Source organism: Diaporthe amygdali, assembly GCF_026229845.1.
Source record: "Diaporthe amygdali strain CAA958 chromosome Unknown NODE_1_length_4327563_cov_65_473760, whole genome shotgun sequence".
In the NCBI taxonomy this organism is placed as follows: Eukaryota; Fungi; Ascomycota; class Sordariomycetes; order Diaporthales; family Diaporthaceae; genus Diaporthe; species Diaporthe amygdali.
This window is the reverse complement of record NW_026517021.1, coordinates 899,229-925,935: the sequence shown is the minus strand read 5'-3', so window position 1 is coordinate 925,935 and position 26,707 is coordinate 899,229. Positions and strand designations below refer to the sequence as shown.

General features: G+C 49.9%; 12 protein-coding genes across 12 annotated transcripts; 6 read left to right on the top strand and 6 right to left on the bottom strand.

Annotated features, from left to right (window-relative positions):
* Positions 1 to 601: 601 nt before the first annotated feature.
* J7T55_005851 (diphthamide biosynthesis protein 3) lies at positions 602 to 1,029 on the bottom strand (the record flags this gene model as incomplete). Its single annotated transcript, XM_053137858.1, has 2 exons — positions 602 to 688; positions 829 to 1,029. The coding sequence occupies 2 exons, from the start codon at positions 1,027 to 1,029 to the stop codon at positions 602 to 604; spliced, it is 288 nt and encodes a 95-aa protein (XP_053000622.1).
* A 1,514-nt stretch (positions 1,030 to 2,543) lies between these two features.
* J7T55_005850 (uncharacterized protein) lies at positions 2,544 to 2,924 on the top strand (the record flags this gene model as incomplete). Its single annotated transcript, XM_053137847.1, has 1 exon — positions 2,544 to 2,924. One exon carries the CDS (start codon positions 2,544 to 2,546, stop codon positions 2,922 to 2,924), a length of 381 nt encoding a protein of 126 aa, XP_053000621.1.
* A 914-nt stretch (positions 2,925 to 3,838) lies between these two features.
* On the top strand, positions 3,839 to 8,586 carry J7T55_005849 (isotrichodermin C-15 hydroxylase; the record flags this gene model as incomplete). The annotated part of the gene is made up of 11 exons (XM_053137836.1): positions 3,839 to 4,225; positions 4,277 to 4,827; positions 4,893 to 5,181; positions 5,271 to 5,577; positions 6,013 to 6,111; positions 6,357 to 6,569; positions 6,622 to 7,077; positions 7,161 to 7,323; positions 7,584 to 8,041; positions 8,103 to 8,312; positions 8,393 to 8,586. 11 exons carry the CDS (start codon positions 3,839 to 3,841, stop codon positions 8,584 to 8,586), a joined length of 3,327 nt encoding a protein of 1,108 aa, XP_053000620.1.
* Positions 8,587 to 8,667: 81 nt separating this feature from the next.
* J7T55_005848 (Oxidase ustYa) lies at positions 8,668 to 9,673 on the bottom strand (the record flags this gene model as incomplete). The annotated part of the gene is made up of 4 exons (XM_053137825.1): positions 8,668 to 8,961; positions 9,055 to 9,152; positions 9,219 to 9,341; positions 9,412 to 9,673. 4 exons carry the CDS (start codon positions 9,671 to 9,673, stop codon positions 8,668 to 8,670), a joined length of 777 nt encoding a protein of 258 aa, XP_053000619.1.
* A 486-nt stretch (positions 9,674 to 10,159) lies between these two features.
* On the top strand, positions 10,160 to 12,466 carry J7T55_005847 (uncharacterized protein; the record flags this gene model as incomplete). The annotated part of the gene is made up of 6 exons (XM_053137814.1): positions 10,160 to 10,460; positions 10,534 to 10,695; positions 10,771 to 10,870; positions 10,938 to 10,973; positions 11,459 to 11,515; positions 11,722 to 12,466. The coding sequence occupies 6 exons, from the start codon at positions 10,160 to 10,162 to the stop codon at positions 12,464 to 12,466; spliced, it is 1,401 nt and encodes a 466-aa protein (XP_053000618.1).
* A 309-nt stretch (positions 12,467 to 12,775) lies between these two features.
* On the bottom strand, positions 12,776 to 13,705 carry J7T55_005846 (uncharacterized protein; the record flags this gene model as incomplete). Its single annotated transcript, XM_053137803.1, has 4 exons — positions 12,776 to 13,224; positions 13,295 to 13,387; positions 13,453 to 13,482; positions 13,624 to 13,705. 4 exons carry the CDS (start codon positions 13,703 to 13,705, stop codon positions 12,776 to 12,778), a joined length of 654 nt encoding a protein of 217 aa, XP_053000617.1.
* Positions 13,706 to 14,385: 680 nt separating this feature from the next.
* J7T55_005845 (uncharacterized protein) lies at positions 14,386 to 14,976 on the top strand (the record flags this gene model as incomplete). Its single annotated transcript, XM_053137792.1, has 2 exons — positions 14,386 to 14,456; positions 14,514 to 14,976. The coding sequence occupies 2 exons, from the start codon at positions 14,386 to 14,388 to the stop codon at positions 14,974 to 14,976; spliced, it is 534 nt and encodes a 177-aa protein (XP_053000616.1).
* A 653-nt stretch (positions 14,977 to 15,629) lies between these two features.
* Positions 15,630 to 16,303, bottom strand: J7T55_005844 (uncharacterized protein; the record flags this gene model as incomplete). Its single annotated transcript, XM_053137781.1, has 2 exons — positions 15,630 to 15,764; positions 15,833 to 16,303. 2 exons carry the CDS (start codon positions 16,301 to 16,303, stop codon positions 15,630 to 15,632), a joined length of 606 nt encoding a protein of 201 aa, XP_053000615.1.
* A 203-nt stretch (positions 16,304 to 16,506) lies between these two features.
* J7T55_005843 (uncharacterized protein) lies at positions 16,507 to 20,937 on the top strand (the record flags this gene model as incomplete). Its single annotated transcript, XM_053137770.1, has 14 exons — positions 16,507 to 16,527; positions 16,766 to 17,044; positions 17,119 to 17,268; positions 18,014 to 18,069; positions 18,141 to 18,262; positions 18,331 to 18,362; positions 18,439 to 18,763; positions 18,819 to 19,394; positions 19,481 to 19,502; positions 19,566 to 19,818; positions 19,884 to 19,898; positions 20,001 to 20,204; positions 20,285 to 20,772; positions 20,883 to 20,937. 14 exons carry the CDS (start codon positions 16,507 to 16,509, stop codon positions 20,935 to 20,937), a joined length of 2,598 nt encoding a protein of 865 aa, XP_053000614.1.
* Positions 20,938 to 21,187: 250 nt separating this feature from the next.
* Positions 21,188 to 22,423, bottom strand: J7T55_005842 (spergillopepsin; the record flags this gene model as incomplete). The annotated part of the gene is made up of 3 exons (XM_053137759.1): positions 21,188 to 21,615; positions 21,724 to 22,303; positions 22,367 to 22,423. 3 exons carry the CDS (start codon positions 22,421 to 22,423, stop codon positions 21,188 to 21,190), a joined length of 1,065 nt encoding a protein of 354 aa, XP_053000613.1.
* Positions 22,424 to 23,045: 622 nt separating this feature from the next.
* On the top strand, positions 23,046 to 24,733 carry J7T55_005841 (uncharacterized protein; the record flags this gene model as incomplete). Its single annotated transcript, XM_053137747.1, has 5 exons — positions 23,046 to 23,140; positions 23,212 to 23,251; positions 23,307 to 23,779; positions 23,946 to 24,037; positions 24,093 to 24,733. 5 exons carry the CDS (start codon positions 23,046 to 23,048, stop codon positions 24,731 to 24,733), a joined length of 1,341 nt encoding a protein of 446 aa, XP_053000612.1.
* Positions 24,734 to 25,233: 500 nt separating this feature from the next.
* J7T55_005840 (uncharacterized protein) lies at positions 25,234 to 26,316 on the bottom strand (the record flags this gene model as incomplete). The annotated part of the gene is made up of 4 exons (XM_053137736.1): positions 25,234 to 25,523; positions 25,607 to 25,813; positions 25,880 to 26,011; positions 26,076 to 26,316. The coding sequence occupies 4 exons, from the start codon at positions 26,314 to 26,316 to the stop codon at positions 25,234 to 25,236; spliced, it is 870 nt and encodes a 289-aa protein (XP_053000611.1).
* Between the last annotated feature and the right edge of the window lie 391 nt (positions 26,317 to 26,707).

Sequence of the window (26,707 nt, the reverse complement as noted above, 5' to 3'; positions counted from 1 at the left end):
ACAGGATCTGAGAAAGAATAGCATTGCATCTGAACCCTTCCATCCCCGAGACAACACTTTCCAGGCCAGTTGTTCGAGACACTGTTCCGCATCCGGGTCAGGGCACGGGTGTGTAACCGCATGCCTCCATTCCAACGACCCCTCGGCGCCGTGAACACCATCCCCTTGGAAACAGATCTCCAGGGGGACGAGTTACTCTGGTACAGACGGAACCCCTGAACATCTTGCAAATAGTTCCCCTGCCATCTGCCGAGGTCCTGGCCCCTTTCTTGTCCTCCTGTTGGTCGCAGACGCCCTTCAACCCGCGGCGCCGTACGTTCTCCAGGGGCGGATGTCACGTCGGACCGGAGGTTGGCGCGTCCGTCTCGTCTGGCACCACCGCCGTAGCTTCGGGCGCGGTACACCCCCAGCCTCAAACACCGCTGCGGCTGCACCGTTTCGCATGTGTATGCTGCGCTCGCGGCTCGTATGACTGGATTGCCAACTCAGGGCGTGTGTTTCCATGGTCATTGCGACCAACCTTATGCCTTGTAATTCCCCGGTAATTAGGCACTATACAAGTCCCCACCAGGGGCAGGGCCGTGGATTGAGCGCGTTTCCTTCAGGCGGCGACGGGGACTTGCGCCGGCTTCTCGTCGGCGGCAGGCTCGGGGTCAGGTTCTGGTTCGTCCGGCTTGGGGAGATTATCCTGTCATACAAAGACGTTGTCAGCCATCTGCGGCAGCATCAAGCACACACGCGCGCACACTCTGCGAGACTGTTGTTGTGTGCTCCGCTGCGCCTGCCCTTGGAGAAAGCGGGCAACAGCAACACGGGCGAGTGACTCACCACCTCATAGATGACCCGTATCATCAGGCTGCAGCTGGGGCACACGGCGATGTCGGTGGACTCGTCCTGCAGGTCGGCCAGGGCGATCTCGAAGCGGTCGCCGCAGGGGCACGGGTAGTGGTAGGTCTGGAGGGTCTCGTCGTACGTCATGTCCTCGATCTCGACCTCGTCGTAGACGGAGATTTCCTCGTCATCTGACATCTTGCCTGTCTTCTCTGTGTTATGGGTGCGCGCGCAAAACTGGCAGTATGTAGTGGTTTGCGGAGAGGTGATGAGTGTGGTGCGGGATGGGCTTGGAGGCGAAAGTTGCATCGATCGCTCCAAAAATAATTGAGCCTTGGATCTGGGGGCGAAAGTGGCAGAATACTGTGTGCGCTTTCGGAAGGCGGTGAGTCACCGAAGTCAACTCACCGGACAACTGCAACCAACATCTCTCGTCCTGTTCTAGGAGAGCACAACCTGTCAGCGTGGGGGAATGACTGAACTACTAGTTGTGTCCCACTTTCGTTGCTTGTTCGCTACTTATATTGAAGGATATCAATGTACACATTTTACCCCACCGTTTTCGATGAAGGAGCTTTTCGGTCTCAAATCAAACGACACGCTTGGAAGTTTGGGTGCTAATTGTTGTGTACCTGACGAAGCCCTCCATGTCAACATGTTACCATCATCTTTGCTGTATAGTGCCCTGCTCATACATGGCCCAATAGTGTCAGCACCTTGTCATTGCAGTCATTTCTCGAGGCTTTGAGCCATGATGTAGAATGCGTTCGCTCTGGCAGGCGGATTTCGTCTGTTCAACGCCCAGCCCACTGCCACCGTCGACTTGACTACTGTCTGGACAGACCCGCGCTGAATTTTAGTCTCAGTCAAGCCATCCCAACTTTCGGATCGCGACGCCGGTTCTATCACGCAATTCTGTACAAATACCTGCGAAGATCATCTTCGGCCATGTTCCTCATCAATCGCGCGATCCACACTGGCTTTCCCGTGTCGGTGTTCACAGTCTTCATATCATTCTGGTTGTTGTAAACCTCATCATATGAGCTGGCTGCTCTCTCAAGATCGAGGGCGTATGTCAACTGTGCTTCGTGCATCATGTACCCGTACAAACGGACTGCCCGTATGAACTCGAGGCCGCCACTAGGTATGGCTCTAGCGAACACAGAAAAGGCCCGCAGCAGTTATGCGGCCAGCTGCTCAATGTTGACCGCCCTGCTTGATATAAGCCATGGGGGCTCATTTGGCGGGAGTTTACCGGCACCAGTTGGTTCATTGGTACCCATGTCATCCTCGGTGGGGAATATGGCATCCATGGCTTGCCCCCTCCTCGTCTGCCTCGCATATTCCTCTGTGAGGAGAGATCAGCAAGCCGACCTCCTAGGACAGTGTCCACGAGAGTGTTGGCTCCTACTAGGACCTGAAGGGCTTACGCTCTTTTTTGGCATTAGGAAGTCGATCTCGTCGATGTTTTTGAACTTTGTACCGTGCCTCGTGAATGGCAGCATCAACACAGCGACAGGAACACATTGGTAAATAAGATTGTTTTCGTTCTATTTCGTTGTTGTCTGAAGGAAGGTCTAAATGATTGCCTAAAGTTAAAGGTGTCTGTGTATCAAAATATTTAATGAACATTGAGACTTGGCTTCTCGATCCCAGGCTCAAGGTCGAAAAAAAAAAGATTGCAAGCGCTGCAATCTTGACCACATCACAAGATGTGCCCCATTTCAAAAACAACGCTTCTGAGAAAACCTCCTTTCCACACAGGTCTCTCCGGCAGTTCTTTCGTCATTGGATTCCTGGAAATGAATCTCAGCGGATGTGTCCTCTATGCTGAGCTGAAGTCGGTCGACAAATTTCCGTCACAGCCCTTGACTCTCAAGTACTCGTATGCCCAGCCAACCTGTCACGAGCGCGTGACTTCTTACACGAATGGCCAGTTTGAGATGCCCCCATCTCATTGCATCGCTTGCCCTCAGTGCCCGGATAATTTCGGAATGGACGAGCTCTGCTGTTACATGAATGATGAGAAATTCGGAAGGCAAGCCAATGCTCTCAACGACGCTTCATACATTGGAACTGGTTTCAAAAGATGACATTTTGCAGATGCCAATGCTTATTCATCCAAACATTGGCAGTGGTGTCTCCGATCTGGTATGATGCCTAGTCGGCTGTGGGAAGTCACAAATAGATCCTCTTGGCTCTCAGCAGCCAATAGCCCACTGTCAAACTTGCCAACGTTAATTCTCCTACATCCACAACATCGAGTGGCATAAGGATCACACATGCAAAGAGTACGATGCGTTTCAGCGGAATTCTGCCTTCCGTAGCCAACCAACAATGCTAAGCTTGGCTCAAGGCAGGCATGAGCACAAACAGACTGTTAATGGATATTTTTTTACGTTAGTAGGAGCCATAATCGCCTAGAAACCCCTAATTTGATACATTTTGTAGCAACTGCTAGATTGTATAGGACAGCTTGATTCAGATTGTACCAGAGAGCCCGAGACGCCCTCTCGTCGGCCGCACGCAAATGGGGTCGAAGCCCACGAGTCACGTCGAGGAACAACGATAATTGCCATTAGACAACGTTAGTAAGCAGAGGGAAACACGACTTCTCCCTCCTCCCATATTGGTGTCACCCAATCGGGTGTAGTGACCCCGGTGTTGGAGTAGGTGCCGCTGTGCTCTCTGCGTGGCTCTCCACATACGTGTACAGGAGAAGCCGTAAGTGCAGCTGTACGACCGACAGGGAAAGTCTCGGCTATTTTGCAACGGCCGAAAGCCAAAATTGAGTTTTCACCCAGCTCGACTCGTCGGCACGCGCGGGACAACGCCTAGTAACACTCGTCGGCTGCGACTGAAACCAGCCAATCGGAATAGTACAAGCCGATTGGTCACAGTGACAGACCATGGTGATGATGAACCGCACTCTTATAGGGAAGCTTAAAAGGAAGTCAAGCTGTGGGATTTGCTTCTTGGACAAGGTCTTTAGCTACCAATACCAAACATGGTGTCAGTTCTCGAGCAAATTGTATCAAGCCCTGGCAGGGCACTGCCAGCAGTCGCCGTCTGCTTTTTTCTGGGAATCGTAGGCTACGTTGTGTATCAGGTTTATTTTCACCCACTGGCTCGATTCCCAGGTCCATTCCTGGCTTCTGTGACCGACTTGTGGCAAGTACACCAGTTCTTGTCGCTCAGACAACCATACAATTTGACAGATTTGCACGCCAAGTACGGCCAATTTGTTCGCTATGGTCCGGACAAACTCAGCGTCACAGCCGAGGACGCGATTCCCTCCATCTACCAGAAAGGAGGGCGAATGATGCCCAAGACCGAGTATTACGATGCGTTCGGAGCCGCTCATCCCAACGTGTTCGGGATGAGAGATGAAGAGGTAAATATCTTGATCGGGTCAGGCATCAGGACCATGCTAAGACATTGATAGAAACACTCCATCCGTAGACGTCACATGTCGCACAGCTTCGCCATTAGTTATGTCAAGGAGATGGAGAAATATCTGGATGAGAATGTTGTGATCCTGCGAAAGAAGATCGCAGCATATGCTGATGCAGGGGAATCGTTTAACCTCAAAAAGCTTTTGCAGTATTACACTGTTGATGTGCTTGGAGAGCTGGCTTTTAGTCAATCTTTTGGAATCCAAGTCGCGGACGATGAGTCCCTGGTTCCACCAGTCATTGAGCATAGTCTACTCGCTGCCGTCACTGGAGCATGGCCCGCGATGACTTTTACACTGAAGAAGTGGCTACCAAAGGTACCTCATAAGGGCCTACAAACCCTTTTCAAAGGTAGGGCGGCTTGTGCCACTTTGGCTTCCCGCTGCGTTAAGCGGAGAATGGCGGCGCTGCAAGAGGCGAAGTTGCAGGATAAGGATGAGCAGAGAAAAGACATCCTGACCAATCTCATCCTCGCAAAAGATCCAGACACTGGGGAGAACCTCACTCAGACGGATTTAGAAACGGAGGCGTTTGGATTCATGTAAGTTCTTGAACTTGGCATTCTGTCAATTCGCAACTCCTAGCTGACTTGAAGGGCATGAAAAGCATCGCGGGGACACACACGACTAGTGCAACGACAACACTGTTATTCTGGAACCTACTTCATAATCCAGACACTATGAAGAAATGCGTGGATGAGGTGGAAAGTGAGCTTCCAAATCTGGGCTCTGAAAAGGTGGCATATTCAGTCACTGAAGTAGAAGCGTTGCTGCCTTTTCTTCGCCAATGTGTCAAGGAGAACTTTCGCCTCACTCCGGTCTTCACTATGCCGTTGGCTCGGCGAGTCATGGCGCCTGAGGGCATTGTCATTGCGGGGGAGCATATCGAACAAGGAGTGAGTGACTTTTTTACTGCCTTACTTGTCTTTTTTCTTTCCCCCTCGTCGTGTCTGGACGTACTGTTCGGGACTGACATAAGACCTAGACCTCAGTTGCAGTTAGCAACCATGCATTCCACCACGACCCCAAGATTTGGGGCGCCGACCATAACGTGTTCGATCCGAACCGATGGGAGCAGCCAGAGTTCGCTAAGAGAGCGAGGTATTTAATGCATTTTGGCCTAGGCGGGCGGCAATGCATCGGCAAGACGGTGGCTCAGACTAACATCTACAAGTTGGCGAGCACTCTATTAAGGGAGTTCGACTTCTGTCTAGCAGACGAGGATGAAAGAGACTCCGTGTCGCGTGGTGATTACAGGGGCATTCTTCCGCCGCTCATCAGCGTCGGCATCAGTGATTTAGAAGGGCCTTTGATGGTGAAAGCGAAGAGAAGGCACGCGGCGTAATTTGAAATGCCGGTTATGAATTAGCAGTAGAGGCTCTAGCAATGGATCTGTGTTTTGAAAGAAGCGACCCTCATAGCATTCAATCAAGGACTGGTGATATCGCCTTAACCTAGATTTGTGAATTTTTCAGTCTGGCTGATCGGCGGTGCATTGTCGACCTCCGGGGCACTGATGCCAGGAAATAGTTTAAACGTGCCTGTTCTTCTGAGGCGGGCACCGCGGCGCGAGAACGGTACGGCCGCAAATTAGACTTGCCGGCGACCCGGCTTCTCCAACTCCAAGCAATTGAACTGAGGGCCACGTGGGGAGGACCAGATGACGACGCGTGTTTCCACTCAGGACAGGTATAATTTGATCTGGCGTTTCCCTTTGTTTTGAACAGCCACTGTCACTATTTCCCAAGATGTCACTTCGCCGGCACCCTCTGAAGCGGCCTCGGGTATCTTTAGCTTGTACGAACTGCAGGAAAAGGAAAAGCCGCGTGAGTGTTGTATTCCATCCGTCATTGATACTTCCAGAGGTGCTCCACTGACCAATGACGCCCCAAAACCCAGTGTGATGGCAGCAGACCCGCTTGTTCTTCTTGTCAAGAACTCCGTGTTAGATGCATTTATGAACCACTCCCAGAGAGCAACAGACAGCTGTAAATATTCCCCAGCGTGCTGATATATCCACATGTACGACTGACTATTCGAAGGCCAAGAGAAGCACTCCTTCGAAAAGTAGCTGAACTCGAAGCGCAGCTAAAGGCGCAGCGTTCGGAGGATGGAGAAGGCATGACGCAGACTTCTGAAACCAGCTCATCGCCTGTAACCACCGGCAGCCGTTCCAAAGAGCGTCGAAGCAGTACGGCGGTCACCGAGGGTGATCTCATCGGCGTAGACGCACTGGCTTCGGGCGCATTTGATGAAGCACCAGCGAGTGATATCGGCTTTTTTGGTATGCCTTCCCAATATTAACCATGTTTCCTGAAGCTCTGACCGTATTGAAGGCTCCAGTTCGAACCATGCTCTCTTTCGAGAAGTGTCAAAAGGTTTCTCGCAGCTCGCCAAGCGCCATCCAACGTCACACTTGCCTGCAATCAGCCGAGTCCAGGATAGTGCAGAGCGTTCACAGCCCGAAGGGACACTTTCAGAGCCCCGAAAGACATCACCGCATGACACCCAATCACTGCCGGCTAATTCCGAGCTTCTGACTTTGTCGGAGAGGTTCTTCGCCACAGTCGGGGCCGCCATTCCTTGCGTTGATGAGCCATCTTTCCTCAGATACTGGAAGGACTGCTCCAGAGATGAGTTCAGAGGCATCCCGCGTACCGCATACGCTCTTGTGAACATCGTTCTGGCGCATGCCTCTGCAACTCTGCCGAACTCGAAATGTATCCTGTTCTATAATCAATCTACAGATCTCTTGGATATGCACACAGTCCAAAGCGCAAGCATCGAGATAGGTACGCTGCTGGTCCGATTCACAAATCAGTTTGAAGTTCACGACTAATAGAACTGGAAGTACAAATTCTGTTACTCCTGTCAGTCTTTCAACAGAATCATCAGCGGTCTATAGAGAGCTGGACTACCCACAGCTTGGCCGTCAAAGCCGCTTTTCAGCTAGGTCTTCACTCGCCGTCGTATTATGAAAACGCCGCTGAGGGCCAGACTCATCGACTTTTGTGGTACTGCGTTGTAAACCAGGACAGGTGAGTCCTCCCAAGGCCTGTAACTTCATTGACTGGCTGGCTGAAAGTCGACAAAGGCTTCTTGCAGCATTTCTGGGCCGACCTTTCTTAATACCACCTCAGTACATCCGGTTTGACCTGCCAGAAGATTTAGACTTTACTTCGACAGTAACCCCAAAGAGGTCATTAATGAAACTTTCAAGTTGCCCTAAGTATTTTAGAAGCCTTGTGTCAGTATGTCAGGCCCTTGTCTACGTGCGTCGTTACTAAACTCAAGCCAGCCGTCTTCATGCAATTCGAGGCACGGCACTGGAGCTATTGTACGATTGCAACATCGATGGCTTGAGTCGACTTGCCCCGAGGGAAGTTATAACCAAGAGGCTGAACCTGGCAATGCAATTGGATGAGTGGTGCCAGAATCTAGATCACTCGCTGCAACTCCTGCAGGACGTCAACATGGCAGTGTGGCTACCGGAGTCATGGGATTCAAACAGATGGAGCATCATTCTTACCATACATTACTACGTCACGCAGCTTCTCATCAACGCCCCTGTGCTGACTATGGTTTTAGATGAGACACGAAAGCAATCATCTTCCGTTCTCCATGAGACTGCAAAACAGGTTCTCCAGGGCGACTTTGAGGTTGCAAAAAAGCTTCAAAACACTATACAAGGCTTACATTCATTCGGGGGGTCTTTTATAGACTGCAACGCTATTTGGTTTATTTGCAATTATTCTAGTAGGTCTTATTGTTTTCAAACGACCACAAGCAAGCGCTATCTGACGACACTCTTTCGTAGCTTTTACAGTCTCACTCCATGCCTTTGGCTTCCTAGTTTACCTTGCAGATGTTCAACACGATGCAGCTGAGCAAGGCCTCAATGCGACAGAGGTGCGATCGCTTCTGAACGACAGCCTCGACAGCCTCCGGCTCATCGGACGCAATAGTCTGATGAGTCAAAAAGCTTGCAAGTGTCTGTTGCGCTTCTTGGAAGTTTTTGATTCCATGAGTACGTGCCACCGTGGTTTCACGTTATTATTGTCGAACGTTGCATAGTAGGGATTGAGACTGAGTAAGGACTTCATATAGCATTCGACACGGGCCTCCCTACTTATCAGAACACGAAGAACAACACGCTGGATGTCGAGACGGGAACAGTGACTGAGTCTCTGGCGGAGCCAGTCGATGGACTCCTGCCAGATTTTGACTTCTCTCAGTTTATCACAGACGCAGCTGATGAATTCCTGTTCCAATCATGGCAGACATCCCGGCAGTGGTTGTAGTGGCGAGGAGCGAGAAGATGCGGCGCAAGAACTGTCAGAGCTTCGAGAATCAGGTACCAAGCCAGTATTATCTATCTGATATTAATCTACTGGGCGAACCGAATCCGGCATCTGCTGTTCTGGCTGTCGACTCCATGCAAGTAGCGCATCGAAATCATTGCAAACGTGAGCTGCGGTTCGATGCACAACGGTTGGCTCACCGGGACTCCCCCCTTCAGCAGTGCTATCCGCAAAGCACCTGATAGCATCAAATACATAGTTGAAACAGTGTGCACTGTGTTCGGCCCATGTCAAGTGCTCTAATTTCATGCTGCCGGGGAGCTGCGGGACTGCTTTGCCTTGGGCCAGGTTACCGTAGTCTTCAAGAATGGCTGACTGTAAGCATGACAAAAAGACAAGAGTCAGTAGCGCGCTCGTAGGTAATTCGTTTCAAAAGGGGAATGTCCCATGAAATGATGCTTTACTTACCAGACAATGTATTTGGTGGAATGCGGACACCTCAAACAGATCTAGGGGAAGAGGTTTCTCACGTCCTTGCCCATCATACGAGGAGGCTTGAACGAACACTATGTGAAAGATGTCAGTAGAAAGCAAAACGGAGATACGATTCGGAGCTATTGATGTCTACTGACAGGTACCCATTGACCTCCACGTATTCACGGTGCGATTGAGCAGGCCTGGGTCTGTAAAGGCTGCCGGTTCAATTTGGAATACATGAGGCTCCCATGGCTTGATCATCGTCCTGGTGCTGACATCTGTCATCAATTGTTGTCAAAGTCTAATTCCATTCAATAATCCTGAAGTTGTACTCCTGATCCGACTTACCTGCAGGAACGATGCCGCTTAAATCAATTCCAGCTTTCCGATTTTTAAAATCATTCTTGACCATCCGCGGCGCCACAGGGCCACGAATGAGCAGGACAAGGACTGCAATGAGTACCAAAAGAATGCTGGACTCCAGGGCAAGGTGAACAAGGCTTATTGGCCTGCCAACTTTCCTTCTACTCGTGAAGCGAGGTTCAGGCTCAGAGCTAAAGGACGTGGCGGATGACAGTCTCTTCAACAACTTGACCTCAGCATCATCCATTTTCACCTATTGAGGTGTAAAAAGCGGGCTCCTCGTTGTCAAGGGGCTATTTGTCTGTTAGACTTGATCGTTCGTCTATCCAACACAACAAATGAAGTCCTAGATTGGTGACCGGGTTTATTGTGACAATGCACAAAATTCATAGGCGTTGCGTTGTCAACAAAGCCGCAGGATGAGCAAATGCGATTGATCCGAACTGTGGTTGAGAAGGAATGGCAGGCATGGTGGCGGGTTGGCCGCCGGAACTGGTCCGAGAGCCCGGACACCGCTGTTCCGGCCACGCCTAAGCACATCCTGGATGACACTCCTTCGCAAGTTTGCAGCAACAGCACGTTCACCCCACCATGATTGGGGGAGAAAGTTGGCAAACTAGTCCCACGATTTTTTGTGTACCATTCGGCGAAAAGACCAACAACCAAGGACCCAAAGCCGTGATTGCAACCCAATCGAGTTCCTGTCATTCCTTTGTCCGCGACTTTCCTCGAGATGTGGGCTTTCTCTAGGGAAAAATCCTCTAAATTGTTGCCGAAGGGCTATCCTTGGCCACGGGCACATCTGTTGTCGTATGAAAAGGTTCAGGGGGCCGACGAGGTGGACTCGAACGATGGCTCGCCTGTCGAGAATGGGAAAACAGTGTCAGCTGTGTCCCGATGGGAGCGCCTTTTCTGGGCTTTGTTGACTGCAGTCCTTCTGATCATTATCATTGTAAACCACATAATCGCGATTCAGATCCAACGGAGGACATACAAAAGTTCAAATTATGAAACAGGATTCGTGACCGATCTGAGTAAGTTGATTAAGATATAGCGCTCTCCAGGCGACCACGTGGATGGAATTCCAGCTAAACTGCATTCTTCAAGGTCTACCAACCGAATCGATCACGCTCAAAAAAGTTGTCTTCACAGGTGGCGTTGATAGGCATTCCGATGGCGAACTTTTCCTCAACACCAGCGGTTCCAGAAAGCAATACGTTGGGGAGCCCTCCAAGGAAATTGAGGAAAATTGGGAAGAGCTTGAAGCAGGTGAGTAAAAGGATTTGGGGAGAAACAATGACGACCAGTCTCGAATTCAAATTAACATTTGTGTTCGCCAACAAGCAATCGAACTCGTGCTTACCAGGGACGAGACTCGAACGAAGGGTGGTGATTACGTGGAAACCATGCACGACCCTGGCTCAGAGACAATGTACCGCGTGAGGTAGGCAGGCGTTAAGCAAGTGGTCGACGAAGATGCAAGAGCTATATTGCTAATCGACCCCAACCAGCATCGATGTCATACACTCTCTTCACTGCGTGAACCAGTTGAGGAAAGCAGTCTACGCACATCATTACTTTCCCGGGAAAGAGACTCCCTTCTATTTCACCCACATGAGTAGACAAAGCCTTGTCCTTTTAACAAAACAATTGGGCTTTTTACTGATTTGGACCTCTAGATCATTGTCTGGAGCATCTACGCCAGTCAATTCAATGCCATTCAGATTTAACACCTTTGGCATATACTTTTGACACCGAAAGCTGGAAAGGAACTCCTATTTGGCAATCCGAGCATACGTGCCGAGACTTTGAGAAACTTCTCAAGTGGGATCAATCCAGGCTGGCGGTGGCATTGTCGGACTAACGAGATTTGTGAAGCAAAAACTTAGCTAAATAAATCCAAATTCATGCAGTCCATGGGTCCAAATTGCCATAAGAACTATCCTGTGGCAGTGCGCAGAATCAAGATGTGGCGTATGGGTAGCTTGCTGCTAGAAACTGGTCCGGAACAAGGCCCGTCCACCTTCGCTAGGTCCGAAGTCCGGCCCCCCAACCGGACCGCCCGCCAACTCCTGGAGTATCCTTTCAAGTCAGTTTTTCCACCTAGGAATGGACAGAATTAACCGGCATTGGACTTGTCGAGTTTGCATAGCTGCCAATAAGCCTCTCACCTCACCAGTCGCCGACTTGACTCCCTCAGTGGGTTTTTTTGGTCGTGGCAGATCATCGCCCACATACCTTTCAAGCATTGCTGTTTTCTTGCTCTACCCCAATCATGGCTTGGTTTCGAGACAGTCGTTCTTCGTACGAAAAAGCCCCTCTCAGCGACCTGGACCTTTCCAGCGACGACGGCACACTCACTCCTTCACATCACCAAACCACAAAGCAGTCAAAAATATCTCATGTCAGAAATGTACTTGGGGCCACATGTCTTTTAGTCTTCTTTGTCAGCTGGGCTAGCTCCATCATCCTCGCCTTCAGAGCTACAGGCGAGCTCGCACGGGCAGGACACATTCTTTTCCCCAATTCGAGGCCATCTTATGTCTCCGGAGCCCACCTCGATGCACCACACTTCGGTCTGCTCTACAACAGCTCCTACTGCAATGGCCTTAAGGATCCCAGCGGTGCGCGAGAGCGCGGATGTGTACTAGACCCCGTCGCCGGAGGCTGGATCCATAAAGAATGCAGCGATCCGGACCTATTGGCAGAGTTTCTTAAGCTGCCTGACTTCGGGTGGTACCTGGACGAGAACCGAACTCAGCCCATATCGCAGGCTGATGTGTTTGCCGGCCGAACAGGTGGACGCAAAGTCTTGTATACGGTTGATGATTACCACTTTCGTCACTGCGAGTTCTCGTTGAGGTCGCTGATCAGGAATAGTGTGAGAAGGGATGTTGGTCTGGGGTTTCTACTACTGGATCATGAGCACATGAATCACTGCATGGAGAGAGTGACATATTTCAATAGTCCTGAAATACGGCAACACCCAGACGAGACGGTGGTGTTGACAGGCTCTGCTGAGTGCTACAAGGCGTTATAGATAGAGAGTGACAATAAGACGCATGAGTGTAAAAACTATGTTCGTCATATCGAAGCAGAATAGTGAAGTTGCCACTTGCATGCAAGCTAGAATATTTCAAAAAGGCCTCAGTATAGAAGTACCAAATTAGAGACAGGATTGAGATCGAGAAAATCAACAAAGAATATTCCACTTTCGTTGCCACACTCGTTGCCGGAAATCAAATCCGTTTGGAAGATTTCAGGACAAGTACTTTGCGTCTTACGAAGAGCAAAATGAACACTTTTCTTATGAACGATTTTAATGGTATTGATTTTTAGAAATTTCCTCTTAATCACTAAAACCTTCCATGTTGGACGCCCTTGATGTTCCTGCCCATGACCGGATCGCATCATAATTCTTACATACATGGTACGAGCCAACCCCAAGTGTACCTGCCTCCTCGAGGCCGGCAGCTTGGCCCTCCAAAGCCGAGTCCCCGCAACACATTAAAGAAGATCTGAGATAGTCGAAACAGTGGCTCATATGCTTGTATGCCTCTGATCCAGGACCATGACCTTCGTGAGCATGGTCTCCATGGCCATGGTGAGCCCCGTCCCGACGAGAATGTGCGCTGCTTTCCTTGTAAAGCACATTGAACTCCTTGAGCATGAAGTGAAGGCAGTGAAGCTGATGAAACACTGCGACAGAGAAGACGTCGTCGCCGTGCGTCTTCATGGGTGGCGGCAGCGTTTCCTGATGCTTCTCCCAGTCTTTGACGACGACAAAACCGCTACCCACTGGCCCCATATCAATCAGTCAGAGCTAATGAGTAAACTGAACATATGAGTTGAAATGTCTAAAGCATACCTGGCATAATATCTGTCCATCCCGGGTCTGTCTCATTCATGGCGAGACGCCCTTGCTCCCAGGTCGTCGTGAATTTAATTGTCCGTGGTCCATCTAATGGCAAAATGCAGTCAGTCATCATATCCAAAATATTAAGACTGATGTGATTCTGGACCTACAAGTATTAGGAACCAGGCCGTGAACCTCGCCTAAAGGTTCTGTTATTGGCGTAACATGGGATAACTTCCAGGCAAGGAACGACTGGCAAACAACCATCGAAACAAGCACAGAGTACAATGCATAGGCTCGAAATGAGTCAAGACAGTCTTTTAGATACGACCATTTTGTACGACGTCTCCAGCGTGCTACTGGCTGTTTCTCTCCTTCCTCGCCAAGTAAGGGGTTGTCGGCTGCGTGGCGAGGAATAGCCATGCTTGTTCGTGATGGCGATGTCATTTTCAGAGTCTCTCTATGGTCCACGGTAAGAAACTACCAGCAGGACAGAAACCATAGATGGCTTGAGAAAACAAGGAGCTACTAATTTGGTGACTGAAGCCCAACTGCTGAGGTGGACCTATGCTAAGGTGGCTCGTCCCCGCAGGAGCCAATTCCTTCCCGGTTCAGGCTGATGTCCGGAAAGTTAGAGATACGGACCGGAGTACTTGAAGACTAGTATTATCTCAACCCATAGGTGTCTAGGGCTCTAGGCCGGATGAAATCTCCACATCCGAAACCTGCTCCGGGTTCGGAGCAAAGCCCGGATGAATCACAACGCTCAGTTGGTGTAGGACATTTTCAAGTTTTCCGGATTTGTCACAGTCCCTGATTTTCTTGGTACCTGCCAATGCATGTGTTCTAGACAGCAGTACTGCATACTGTCAAGTTGTGTAATGACTACGAAGGATCATCCCGGTCCGGGCGGTCGGTCTCGTGCGGTGTTCGATGGCGCAAGGCTGCTCTATAGCCAAACTGACAGCTAAATCATGAGTATATCTTCTGTAAAGACAAAGATATTCTAAGCTGAACTTTGCCACGAAGTCCAAATTTCACACAGTATCAGAGTAAGCCCCTTGTCAAACTATTCCCAGCAAGTCACCACCTCAGCTTTCAAAATGCAGATCAAAGCTTTCATTGCAGCCTTGCTCTCAGTCGGGGCTCTTGCCGCCCCCGTGCTGAATGACCGGTGAGTACGACAAAGATTAACATCATGCTGGAGTCTCATTTACGAACCTAATAGTAGATCTTACTTGATTGCTTACCCTGAAGAGGGTGGTGCTGAAGCTGAGAAGCGGTCGTACCTTATCGCCTACCCCGAGGAAGAGGGGGGTGAGGTCTCCAAGAGGGCTTACCTTATTGCCTACCCTGAGGAGGAAGGTGCTGAGGTTTCCAAGAGGGCTTACCTTATTGCCTACCCTGAGGAGGAAGGATCTGAGGTTTCCAAGCGATCCTATCTCATTGCCTATCCGGAGGAGAATGGGGCCGAAGTCTCCAAACGCTCATACTTGATTGCGTACCCTAAGGAGGAAGGTGCTGAGGTTTCCAAGAGGGCTTACCTCATTGCGTACCCCGAGGAGGAGGGAGCTGATGTCTCCAAGCGGGCTTATTTGATTGCCTACCCTGAGGAGGAGAGCGACGTCGCCAAGCGAGCCTACCTCATCGCATACCCCGAGGAGGAGGCCAAGGCCAATGTTGCCAAGGAGTAAGAGATACACTCTTGGTCCAACCTGGTTTTTGGGGTATATCGGCGACCGGTGAGGTTGTTGGAGGTGCCTTATTATCCAACCAGTCGAAGGGCCATAACAGGCTGAGCTTAGGAGAAGAAAGGAATGGGCTTTGGAATGACATGGTGGAAGGCGTGGCGGGAGCACGCCTCTCTCGGAATAGTGTAGAGGCATCTCCTGGATCCATATAGCCACACAGGACTTCGTTGAAAATGTGGCACTATAGGTTCATGTAACTAGCGCTCAATCAATGACGTTGCATGACTTGCTCACTGAAAACTTTTCTGTGCCTTGAAGCATTGAGCTGTTCTTTTTGTATATCTCGTCGATCAGACATACCTTGACTTCAATCAATTACAGACGCAGGGGACCATCAGGTATCGCACATCAGGTTGAACTACTTACATCGATCTGGAAATTGGGTGACAGCTTACATGACACTCAACAACAATTAAGGAGTACATACCTGACTTCCATAAAAGCGGGTTGTGAGCCATATTTCATCAGTATACCATCCATCATGGCAAACCACCTTGTTGTAGTCATCTTCACGCATTTCTAGACGCCGCTGTGGTCTTCGGCTTATTGGCGGGACCCGTGTGTTGTGTTCTATTTATCCTGTGACTACACAACATTCAAATCTCCTGGAGCCCAGCCAGTTTCCAAATGACCCGCCAGTCTCGACATATATGTTCGACTCCAAAGCCGCTGGGGTCTATGTAGTCTCCACCCAAAGGCTCCAAAGTGGCGTCCGCAGCACATATTATGTCCTGTGATGAAGTCAGCACCATGATCAGATCAGAAGTTAATATCATTACCAAAGTGGAGATAGCTTTACCTGACGAATGGTGTCAAAACAGTGGCCAAGGTGATAACGACGGACGATGGACTCAGGGACTTCGGCATTGTAGTCGTCATGGAACGATTGGTTGGTGGTAAGTTCGGTGAAGATTTCGCGAATATTCGTCAAGCAGTGTATCATGTGCACCATGTCTATCGCCCTGGTGACCTCTTGGCCAGCTTCATTCTGCCATTCGGCCATGCTTGTCTCCCACCAATTCTGTGGCACCAGAGTCTGCCATATCCTAAGAGTCTCCTCGTCGAATTCGCGCAAGTTTGGGTGTTCTGTGAAGGTGTAGAGCCGTGGTGGGAGGTCTATGGGAGACTGAGAGATGTCTCTGTCCCATTGTCGATGGAAAATAAACCCTAGAATCAAGGATATTGCAGTGAAAACAATACTAAGGCATGCTTTCAAGTTGATCTTGGACTTGTCAGTCGAAGAATCTAGCGCCAGTGGTGTATATCCCATTTTTGTGGACGACATCTGAGCATTGGAAGATGCCACCTGTCAGACCACTGAGCGCTAAAAAGAATTCAAATTTGTGACAAGTAAACGCGGTTTCGCGAGCATGCGAGCTACACCTGACGTTCTGAGGTATAGAGCATTGGAGGTAGGAGATTAAACATCCTTCGGATAATGGAGATCCGGACCAGCCCTACGGGCCGGGAGCCATGGATCTTCTCCGGAGGCCAGTACGTTTAAGAGATTTAATTAGCAAACCTTGTTTAAAGGGCACGATTCCTCCATTCCATAAGTTTGCTCGTAACCAGGGCCGATTCTTGACTTGCCATGGCTTCTTTCAACGCTATTTACCTTCCGTGTGTTATTATCACGGCAGCTATCTTTGCCGTACTGTCCTTCCTAGGGCCGCCTCTGCCAGTGACACGGGATACAAATATTCCGGAACAAGCGCTGACATGGCAAATCCAGCTGAACAATGACAGCTACGGCGGCTGGAATGACGAATCCGACCAACTGTGGGACACCATTGTGCCCAACAATGGCGTCGTTCTCGCTACGAACTTGACCAGTGGATTCCACTTCTGGGCCAATGTCGCCATGTTCCACCAGCTGAAGTGCCTTCGGGACATTCGCAGCCGACTTATCGCCTTGGCAGGATCCTGGGACGAAGTCGAGGCCTTCACCGCATGGCGCGGACCAGGCTCAGAGTACGAGCGCATAGGATCCTGTTTTGACTACGTCCGCCAGGTGTGTAGATGCCTTCCAGACCGCCCCCACGTTCCCTTGTCGACTGTGTCTCCGCTCGCTAACACGTTGCATAGGGAATCCTTTGCCACGCCGATACAACCTTACACCCCAAAGCAATTGTTTCCGAAGAACGCTTTGTGATTGACGGAAACGCCCTGTGGCATAAATGCAAAGAGAGTACGGCGTTGTACAATTGGGCGATCCGGTCCGGACCGCCACACAAGGTGAGTTAGACCCGGAACCTCGAAGGATCTGGGCCGGCTGGCTGTTAGGTGGAGCCCGAAGGAAGGCTCAGTGCTAACACCAAGGCGGCCGCAGGACCCGCGGGTGTTAGAGCAGCCTAGCTCGTAATCAGGTGAGCAATCCAATGCTGCAGCGGGGCTCTGGGCTGATATAAGGATTGCCTCCCAAAAGGACCATCTTGCGGGATCTCATCTAGTTGCCAGATTGAGAGACTGTAGGATTTTGAACCTTGTGTGGCGTGCATTAGTCGTCTCGCTTGCTTACCTTGTCAGGAGAGCAGGGGAAAAGACAATTGAATGGAATACGGAGCCGCAGAAACCCCGCTCTTATCCCTTTGGAATCATTGATGGGGATTTGATGATAATGCTCGGAAGCGTTTTGACAGCTGAAATATGCATGGCACTTTCAGACATCCAGATCACTCCAAATGCTACACAATGTCTATTCAAGGGAAGGGAAAAGGGAAAAGGAGTTGTGGGTAGTGAATCATGGATACTGGTATTTAACCGTTAAAATAATCTCTTCCAGCCGGCCGAATTTAGTGTGGGATCACACCAGTAGGGGCCAAATGCATGCTGATTATGCACCTTGATTGGACTACATAGAAAAAGTCAGGGACACACCTTGGCATCCACGGGTGCTCTGCCAGGGTGGTGCTCTGCGGCCCTCGGCACATACCGTATGCCGCTTAGCTAACGTGGTATACACATGTATTTTGAATGTCAGCCCCTGCCTATGAGCAAGCAAGACATTGTTAGGCTCGCTGATGGCGAGTTTCGCCTGTTGCGGAAACAAATTTCGATCTGTTATATCTCGAACTCGTTTACCTCGTGTTTGTGTTCTCAACGTGCAGCTTCACGTACGAAGCGTTAAGCAGCCCCATGAGAATGCCATCAAACCAGCAAGATTATGAAAAGCCCAAGATCACCAGGCGGCAGGGAGCCTGCCAGCTGTGTCGTCAGAAGAAAGTGAGGTGTGAGTACGCCACTTGCCAAGCTCCTAGGCCACCGCCATCAGACTAATATTGATTTACAACTTTTCAGGCAACGGCGAACGTCCTTGCGCGTTCTGCAAGGTTTGAACAGGCTCTCAAATCATGTTTTTTACTACATGTGAACTGCTATATCACTAACCTAATGCCCTCCTGACAGAGAAATCGTGCACACTGTGACTACCAGGTCACAAAAGCAGCCAGCCATGGTCACAGCCGTTCCCAGTCACAAGTTGATTTTGACTCTCCTCGGCCAGGAACTGCACCTGTCAGGGAATCCAACTTCAGCGAATGGAACAGTGACCTGGGGAACCTCGCTGAAACCACTGGAGATCTGAACAGGATCGAGTCATTTTTTGATATCGATCCTGCCCTGGGAGGGACCTTTGAAGGACTCGCTGACTCACACCACCTTCATCGGCTCCAGAGTGCTGCCCCGGACCGAAACGACGTTGATACTGGCGCCATATTTTTGTCACCACAGGGTGAGATGGCGAAAAAGACTCCTTCATGCAATTTGATATTGACTTGTTGTTGCAGCTTTCCTTGGTGTCGAAAATCAGGACGAAGAAGTCCATCGACACAGCCAAGAAGAACTTGCGGGCAACGGTCTCACCTTACTGGACGCCCTATTCACCAAGGCATCGAGTCCAGCGGTTGCCACAGCACAGATAGAACAGAAATGGACCAGCGTTGAACTTAATTCGAGCCATAGGGGAGACCAGTCGTCACTTATTGACGAAGAGGCGCCTCTCAGTCCACGGAAGCGTTCTAGAGGGAATTCTGCGCGCCAATTTTGGCCTTGTCAGAGTATCCAATTGATTTGCGACGGACAGGTGAAATGGCTATCCGCTCTATTCCCGGCCTTACCCAATTCCCCAGAAAGTGTTGCTTCGCAGAATGCATGCGTATCTGATTTGATATTGGGACTCAATGATTCTGGAATGGATAGTGTCCGCCGCCATGCTTTCAGCCAATTGATCACAAGGCTTTTGTCAAGGAAATGCCAGACAGGGTTTCCGATTAGTTGGCTGTCACAGAGCAAAACCAATGCCATGTCCCCAGGCTTTACCCCAATCAACCTCCAGAGCCTGCCATTAGAGAAGTTTGTTGGACGTGAGTATTAGCAACCCAATATATACCACACAAATTGCTTCGTACTTTCCAGAATTGAAAACAGTACTAATGAGATCTTGTAATAGGATGTTTTGATGAACCGTGGGGGTATGTTAATCAGATGGGACTTCTCGATAACATTCGTGACTGACCATGAACGTCGTTATCAAGCGTCAAAGAATACCTCGATTATTCTGAAGTTCTTTACATTATCCGTTCTATTATCGCCCAGGCCCCAACACCATTAGAAACCCCAGAGTCACCTCAGCAGACCCTGGGTGTGTTTCTCGTCAGCATTCTAGCTGTCTGGGGGTCGCTTTTGAGCCCTGGCCATGATGAAACAACCGTACTTGGTCTGATGGCGACAGTCCTCGAGATGGAAAGACACATCACTTTGGAGGACGACTCAATACCTAAGTTCTGCGTAAGTGATCCATGAATAGTTGCACTTCAGGAAACTCTCCTCGCCTAATCAAAATCATGCTCTAGGCCATCGTTACCATGGTAAGCCCAGCACAAGACTTTGATCCTGATGTTCCATATGACTACAAAATGCAGATATGAGGTGAATCAGAAAGAATACCTTTGCTGATAATGGAGAACAAGCTTCAACTCGCCCACAAGCTCGGCCTGTCTATCGTGCCGAGGCTCCTAGGCCAAGCCGTGTCTCTCATTCAGTCCATGAATCTGCACTCAAGCTCCGTCCTCAGAGATAGCTGCACGCACCAGGTTATGGTGCGTGTCAAGTCTGCTTGTTGGGTTGTTTCCTGCATTGACAAGGTCTACGCAATGAGGTGGAAGACATTTCCCGTTAGTGACTCTCATTCTGCATGCACTGATTATGCAAGTAGAAGCCACCATCGCTGATGATTCCGCTGTTCTCATCATAGATGTTGCCAGAAGCAGTTCTTCAGTATGATCCACCAGGCCGTGCAGCAGACGACCAGACCAGTCCAATCGATGACTCAAAGCTGTGGCTTCACTCACAATGCCGGTATGCAAGGATATGCTCCACTATCGCCGCAGTCCGCAATTCGCATCAATCTTTGGATAGCAAGCTGGAATTGGACATATCGAAGCTTCCTAAGGAATTAGAAGAATGGTACAGCTCAGTGCCAAAAGCTGGTCAATTGCTGCGCGATCGGCCTACTGCGTCTCCTATACAGGAGAGCAGACACATTGCAGTATGCACTCTGTACCAGTACCAAGAAGCAAACTTGGCTATTTTGAGCTTGCCGACATCATCGGAAGTTTCAACCGAATCAAATTTAACGTCTTCGCAACCTGTTTGCACATGGTCGCACGTCGACAAGGTGGTCGCATCCATCAAGCAGATCTTTGCTGCCAGTCACAAGATTGAGGATCTGATGTATGACCGGTAAGTCCATGAAATGAGCTATTTGGACCAAGTCGTGACTTTATGGTTGTTCTACGCTCACACGTCGGCGGTGTAATCTTACAGAATACTCCTTTACTTGCCCACGTTAGCGTTGTGCAGACTGGCGGTCGAATATCAACGCGGCCCACGCATGGCTCCGCGTGATGCACGCACCTTATTTGCAGTGGCACATGGCTTTTTTGCAAGGCTATCATCTTCCCTCCCTACAGAGGACTTCTTCGACCAGACCAGCGAGCTTGTTGATTTTATCATGCAATAATGCATCGAATAGGAGAAATTAGAATTGGGGACGCGGCAACCTCAAAGTGGTGATACAAAACATCGGCACGTGTAATAGTAAATTTTTGGGTGGAGCAATTGACTTCCAAATATCCCAACCTTCATTCGTGTGAAGTCACTGTACGTAAAAGAATGACACCGTTGTGTCCTCAACAGCCACCTGAGTCCGAAGTAAAGCATCCTGCTTCATCCAATAGACCTGACCTTCTGCCGCAGTGACCATTTTCTGCGTGTCAGTATATGCACGGCAGTTAACCATCTCGAACTGGTCGAAATCTACCAGTGGCACATTCTTGCCGTCCTCAACCAGCCAAAAGTCCTCCATGATCCATTCCGCATTCAGGCCCTTCAACTGGGCAGAGCTTGTCGGGGCGTTGAGGAACTGGTCAATCGTCTCATTCTTGTTTCGATTGCGCACAGTCGCCTTGCCGTGCGTCCCATTATACATGACCACTTCCAGATCGAGAGTGTCTCCTGGCTCCAGGGCGTGCTCGAGAGGGAATGGCCGCGTCCTGTCGGGCCACCACTCGTACCATGCTTTGTCTAACACAAGTTAGATACCGGCCCATAAGCCCAGTACAAAATGGGTATCTATCAAATTCTAATCGTGTAAAGACAGACGGAATTTAGTAGGGTTGGTGCAACACGTACAGCTCACGGCGCCGGACGGGTACAATAGCATGTCCACGCCGGTTTGCAGAATAGCCTGCTTGCTGGACTCGCCATCAAGGCCGACCCATACTGAAGCACTCCATGGCTCAACTCGGGGGCCACTCGTGTTGTGGGCAAGGAGAGGATGTCGGGGGAGCGTGATGGTGGCCAGAGTAGCTGCAAAGCGTGATGAGTCCGGCGGTGGCGAAGACAAGGCAACGCCAGCCCAATTCCGACTGTAATTTACTGGCACGCTTTGAGTCGGATCTTTGCTCGGCGCTGGGTTGAGCTTTGTTGGCTTGAAGATGCTCGCCGCTGGGCTTGGACTCGGGGCTGGGTGTGAGACAACGCAATTGTCATTTGCATTTTCCCACCGATCAATCGCTGTGAGATAGACCAAAATGCCGCCGACTGAAATGGCGAAGGCGAAGCCAATCAGAAATGAGACAATCATGGCCCTGTAGGGCTTGACATGCCGCATTGGACGGATGCGGCCTTCTTTGGCGACGGGCAGCTCATCATCAGAATCTGAACCTGTTGTTGTGGCCACTTCATGGTATGATGAGCTCGGAAAGACTTTCTAATCATCCTCTCATCAATCAGCTCCATCGTAACCTCACTGTGTGAAGTCTTATTTGCTTACATTTCGGTACAGCCTCTGCAAGCCTGCCCAAATTCCAGCAGCCTGGTTTTGATTCATTTTGCACACTCAAGCCAGTGATAGGGTAAGTGAGTATTTCACTTTAGATCGATGAGATGATTTTAGAAACAATTTTTGGTAGTCGATATCGTGCGGTCCAACACTCCTGGACTGTCCAACCGGAGACTAGCCCCGCGAATTCGGATCCGAGAGAGCTTGCACTCAAGGGGGCGTGTAATCAACAGCCATGTAGTGCGGCGGATGCAAGGCAATCCAGAACCAGCAAGAAGGCGCTAGTCCATTCAGTCAGCCGGTACTATCGCTTTGTTTCCAAAGGATGAGGCCGCTTGCATGAACAAACTAGGTCTTCGGACCGGTCTCCACTTGCCAGGCACAGTCTCGATCCTTCCGAGACTCTGTCCAGCTCGGGGCATCCCCCTCTCATATGCACCCCGGGGGTAAGCACAACAGCAAGTAAAGACCCGTCAATCACCAAGACGGTTACTGACTGAACACATCAATACACTAATCGTAGCCAGATTTTTAGATCTTGCAGATTCAGTTAGTGAGCATCGTGGAAATAATTGTTCTTGAGTTCCGAGAGAAACAATTGTCAATCTGAAGGAATGCCCTCGAAGCTGTGCCTTGTGAACAAGTACGTACTGACAAAGCCATGGACAAAATGGAGGAACTCGGCGCGTCAGAATCGGTCGAGGAAGGGACTCTTCGAAGTCCAAGGATCAAAAACTTGATTCTGTTCAGCAGCCCATTATTTGGGTATGTACGATGCGAACCTTTACCAATCGGGCTTCCAAAAGTCTCTGAGCTAATTCGTTTGATTTCCTCAGAGTACAACTTGCTTGGACGATCCAACAGGTTTATGGACTTGTAAGCTATCTATTGTCACTCAGAAAATGTACAGAGCGAGAAAGACTGACGTTAGGGCTTGCTCGGCCATGTGAAGCCATACCTATCGTCACTGGGCTTCTCTGCCACTCAACTTCCCTTTCTGATACTTTCAGGGCCTCTGGCCGGCTTGATTGCCCCACCTGTGTTCGCCATACTAAGCGACACTTGCCAGAGCAGGCTTGGTAAACGCAAACCCTTCATCTTCGGTGGAGGGGCAGCAGTTGTTCTGTCGCTTTTGCTGCTCGCCAGGGCAAAGGAACTGGGCGAACTCTTGTCCACATCCTTTTCAGCGGCGGGTGTAAACACTTTGCTGGCTAAGACGATCGCGACAATTTCTATTTATTGCCTTAATTTTGCGATGCAGCCGCTCTATCTGGGGATACGTGCCTGGTCCGTCGACTTCTTTTTGCCGCACCAGCAGCCCGTCATCAGTTTGTGGAGCAGCAGGTTCATGTCTCTGGGTTCTCTATTTGTTGCTTTCGTCGGATACGGGAGCCAAAAGCCTTCGTTTGAATCGCTGGCGTTTGTATCGGCCGCAATTCTGACTGCCGTACTGCTGCTTATTTTAGTGGCTGCTCCAGCTGATACACGCATGACGCCTGGCAATGACCATCGTGTTCGAGTCCAGATGCCTACCTCGTTGCATACTCACGCTTGTCGGCTCGTGAAAAAGATTCAGGATCTACCTCCAATCACACGACATGTTTGTCGTACCCAACTCCTTGCCTGGTTCGCTTGGTTTCCAATTCTACAATATAGCAGCAGGTAAGCTACCCAAGCATTACCGAGCTCAAATTTCGAGGATTTGTTTAATTGACAGACCGTGATAATTACAGCTATGTCTACGAGGTTTACGAGGCAAACACTTCCCTAAATCCAAACGCGGCGATCGCAAGAGTGTCGTTGATGTTTTATGTGGCCATGTTCGCCACAAATCTGGCTGTCCCATATCTCTGGCGGTTTTCAGCGAAGGAATCGTCTGAATCCAGCTTGTCGGAAAATGAGGGTAATGGGAATCATTCTCACCACACGCGGGGGGATCACGTCTTGCTGCAGACCTGGCGCATTTGCTTGATCATTTTGGCAATCTGGCTGCTAGGACTATCCCTCTCCTCGTCGCGGCCCTTAGCTGTGTCCATCATCTTTGCTGCTACAGGGGTTCTGTTTGCGATTGCAAACTGGGTACCGTACTCCCTTATTTCGCAGGAGATATCATCGCGCTCGAAATTGAAACATGAATGCGAAGGAGTTGATCACGAGCTTGAGCACGAGGACAGCGGATCAGATACCGCGAGACTATTGGCCATTCACAATATGTCGATTACTGTCCCCCAAATTCTTTTCTCGCTTGCTAGCGCTACGCTTCTGTCAATTTTAGGACGGCTAGGAACACCGCTGGATGTATCGTGGATCTTTCTTATGAGCATTCCAGCAGCAGTCCTTTCAGCATGGCTGGTCTAACGAGAATTTGTCAATCATAAAGCAGCAAGAGAGAGCTCCTGGGACTTGTTGTTCTCTCCTTTCCGTAATGAGACGCTTCCATTTACCACTCTTGATAATTTAATCATTTTCTGGTCCCGGGCTTGACAATACAATGTTACCGTGCAACTACTCGCGAACATGCTTTGTACAAGAGAGTGATAAAAAAAGCATAAACCTACTTTCTTCACTTTACTGAATTGTAGTTTACTGAAACGATTCATTTTGATCCTTCAGATTGACAAGGATTTCTCCCTATACGGCGATCTCAAGTCAAGAGGTGTATATGACGCATTCAAGTGCTGACAGTCTTGGATTTGTGTTATCGTGAAGATGGCTCTTTTTGTTTGACCCGCGAGACTTGTGCTCCAGCTCGCCCAACTACCAGATGGAACACAAGACTCTACCTAGGTATACCTGAGAATATCGCACTCTAGTTCGGTTCTAACATAATTACAGCCCTGCACCAAACCAGCTCCATTCTACGAAAGTGTCACCTCCACTTCAATATCATGCTCTTCATTGTAGATGGGCAGGGCCGAAACATTGACCTTCCCATTCCTCACAGCCCCAAGCTCAGGATGAGTCAGCTGGCCTGGCGAGTGGAGGCCATTCTGTCTGGCCCAGTCCCTGACATGCTCAAAGTTCCGACACTGGTGATGATTCGTCCAGATCGCCCATGGCTCGATCCAGCCTGGTGCCCATCGTTGTGGTATCACACTCATGTCTGCGTGGCATTGTAAAGATAGCCGGATGCTATCAAGGCAGTGGGCTGAAAGGCGATACAGATGATTAGTACCAGGTCAGGTGTCTACCCGCAAAATAATGTCACAAGGAATGTTAGGCATGGCTTACGGATGTGGTACTTCATTGGGATGTCCTCTTCCCCAGGTTGGTTCTGGTATACGGGCGCATATAGCAAAGTCTTCTTTCGAATATAATTCAGGCAGTGAAGTTGGTGGAAAACATCTAGACCAAAAAAGTATCCAGAGCCGTCGTCAAACTGAATTGAATCTTGGCCCATGTCGTTGACCTTCTCTTGGCTAATGTTCACCCATCCCTCTGCGAGTTCATACCAGCGTGTGAGCAAAATGTTTCTGAGAAATACGGTCTCAAGGCCGCACTCACGTTCTGTTCCTATGACAATCTTTTCCCATGCTGCATCTGCGATTGTTGGATCAAGACTTGTGTACGGCGATCGGACTCCGATAGGCAAGTGCCATGTCTTCTCTTCCGTTGCTCTTGGAATTCCATCGGGCTCTTCAATTTCATTTCTTGTCAGTAATGTGAGGCGTCGATTTGGAAAATGCATTACATGGCGTACCGTATCGCCCGTACTGTTCCGGACAGCCAGGTGGATTTGCGTGTTTGAGATTTGTAAATAAGAGCACGGCATTGAGAAACGCGAATACACAGTTGAATGAAATGAACAGAGTCTGGCAAATCCTTCTACTCCGGTCTTGTCGAGGTGTCAAATGACAAGTGCATGTCTCTCTTTCGTCCACTTTCTCCTGGGGGATAAAAGGGGAGTTCTCTGATTCAGACGTCAAACTGAGGGACGACATTCTCTTCTAAAGTTGTCGTCGCTAGCAATGACAGCGATGCCGATGATCACAGTTCTGGCAATGAAAGGAGCATTGGCGCAGTCAGAAAGCCGCGCCCGCACTCAACACTTGACACCTCATTCTTCGAGGCCTGCCTGGGCGTATGTGCCTCGGAGCCGCCAAGTTACTCAGTTGCCCTGTTCATGGTGTCTAAAAACACGCCTCTTTAGTTCTACCGGTCACCCCCTTGGGTCCGGCCGGAGCACACAGGGCGACCGCTCCACCGCTTTCCGAACAGCAATCCTTCCGGATCATGAACCGGGGTCTCAAGCGCTCCCCGGCCCCCAACATTCTGGATGCGAAGAACCTTTGGGGACTACTATCGAGGCCGGTATGACATCCTTTGGAGTTC